Source organism: Cariama cristata, unplaced genomic scaffold (genome assembly GCF_000690535.1).
Source record: "Cariama cristata isolate BGI_N322 unplaced genomic scaffold, ASM69053v1 scaffold30747, whole genome shotgun sequence".
Taxonomy (NCBI): domain Eukaryota; kingdom Metazoa; phylum Chordata; class Aves; order Cariamiformes; family Cariamidae; genus Cariama; species Cariama cristata.
Window position 1 is genome coordinate 949 of NW_009625424.1, and position 1,865 is coordinate 2,813.

Genomic DNA, 1,865 nt, shown 5'->3' on the forward strand with positions numbered 1-1,865 from the left:
GGGACCGGAGCTCCCAGACCTGCCGGGGCTGGCAGATGCCTTGCCACCGACGCGGTGTAAGCTCCGTAGCACCGAAGCCTGGAGGCAGAACTGCCCCGGCGGTGGTGGGCAGCGTGGCACTGCTCCTGGCCCAGCCTGCTCATACAGCCAGCGCCAGTGGCTGGGGCGGCAGGGTCTTTTATGGCGGGTCGGCCACCGCGTGCCCTTGTCTGCCCTGACTTTGCTCACTGAAGGCCTCTGGCCAGGCATATGTGGCTCGCAAGCTGCAAACACATGCTGTGGCTGTGACCTCCCTCCGCCCACGTGCTGCCCCAGCTGGGCAACGCGCTCACCAGGGCACACCCTCTGCAAAGCATCGGGGACCAGCTAGGCCACGCCGTCCCCACGCATCCCACCCGATGGCTGAGCAATGCTGCGCACCTACTGCTCCCACAGGGACGTTCCTGTCCCCAGACTACAGGGCAGGTAGACTTAAGCGTCACCTCAATTTGCACATCCCCGTGGAGATATTTTTCTTCTGAATGCTGCTTCCAGCACAAGGCAGGTTAGTTTGGGGCTCCACAGCTGTTCCTGGTGGGGGCCTGGAGCTGACGGAGCTGGGATGGGGCCAGCAGCCGCACAAGGGACACTCGTGCCCACGGCTGGCAGTCCATGCAGGTCCCTCCTTCCCTCCAATACCTCAGCAGGGATCACTCACCCCGTGCAGGCTAGCTGGATACTCCGGAGGGGTCAGCTGGGAGAGCCAGGAGGGAAAATCCTGGGGGCTCTGAAACAGATCCAGAGGGTCACACACAGGTGTCTCCGATCCCACCTCCATCTCTCACACCATGCAGCGTGCTGTGGCTTGGAGCCCACCCATATTTACATTGCTATGGATATAAGTGCCACTTTACCACCATTAAAGGGAATTTTGTGTTTTGGGTGGTTGTTTACAACCCATGATTTGTTGCAGCAACCTCCAGCTCCATCCCGCTCCTCAGACAAACATCCACCTCTGAAATGGGCAGGGCTGGGGCTGGCCAGAGCAGTACCTTCCCCAGACCCCAGCACACAAGGGGACCCCAAGCGCCCCAGTGAAGGCCAAGGACTTGGACCCACACCCCTGTGTCCTCTGGAGGGAGCCTGAAGCCCCCGGAGCTGCGAGGAGCAATGCCAAGTGCAGGGCTGGGGACGGTGGCCTGTCCTGGACCCCCTGCCCACGCCTGGCAGGGAAGGCAGCACCAGCACCCGCTCACCTTCTGTCCGGGGGGGAAAATCTGCAGCTCCTCGATGGTGAAGTGGAGCCAGACTGGGGAGGGCTGCCGGAGGATGAACCGCATCGCCGTCACCTGGTCCATGTCACACAGCATCTGCCAGGGCAAGGATGGGGTGGGGAGCAAGCTGTCACCACAGGGGCTGGCCAGGCTGGCGCTGGCGCTGCTCCAGGGAAACTTTTGGGATTTCCTCCAAAAAAACACCAACCCACCCCAGATGGAAGGAGCCCAAGGGAAATGTCACCTCGTGGTGGCTCTCTGGGCTCAGGGAGCATGGGCAGGACCAGCATGGGGACCCTCACTGCTGAGCAGGGCTTGCAGGGGCAGGAGAGGCACTGTGGGGTGCAGCCTACCCCCTGGTGCCTTGGGGGCTTGGTGGGGCGTCAGCACAGGGCCCCAGGGACCAACCCACCCCAGATGGAAGGAGCCCAAGGGAAATGTCACCTCGTGGTGGCTCTCTGGGCTCAGGGAGCATGGGCAGGACCAGCATGGGGACCCTCACTGCTGAGCAGGGCTTGCAGGGGCAGGAGAGGCACTGTGGGGTGCAGCCTACCCCCTGGTGCCTTGGGGGCTTGGTGGGGCGTCAGCACAGGGCCCCAGGGACCAGGAGCC

At 63.1% G+C, this 1,865-nt stretch overlaps 1 protein-coding gene across 1 annotated transcript in view; it reads right to left on the reverse strand.

The window, feature by feature from the left end:
- NICN1 (nicolin 1) overlaps window positions 1-1,349 on the reverse strand; it is a gene marked incomplete at its 5' end in the record, with an annotated part of 2,294 nt that extends 945 nt beyond the window's left edge. Inside the window, 2 exons of the mRNA XM_009703616.1 lie at window positions 698-766; window positions 1,236-1,349. Of these exons, the coding sequence (XP_009701918.1) occupies window positions 698-766; window positions 1,236-1,349 (183 nt within the window). The remainder of the gene's footprint in view (window positions 1-697; window positions 767-1,235) is intronic.
- Window positions 1,350-1,865: the final 516 nt, after the last annotated feature.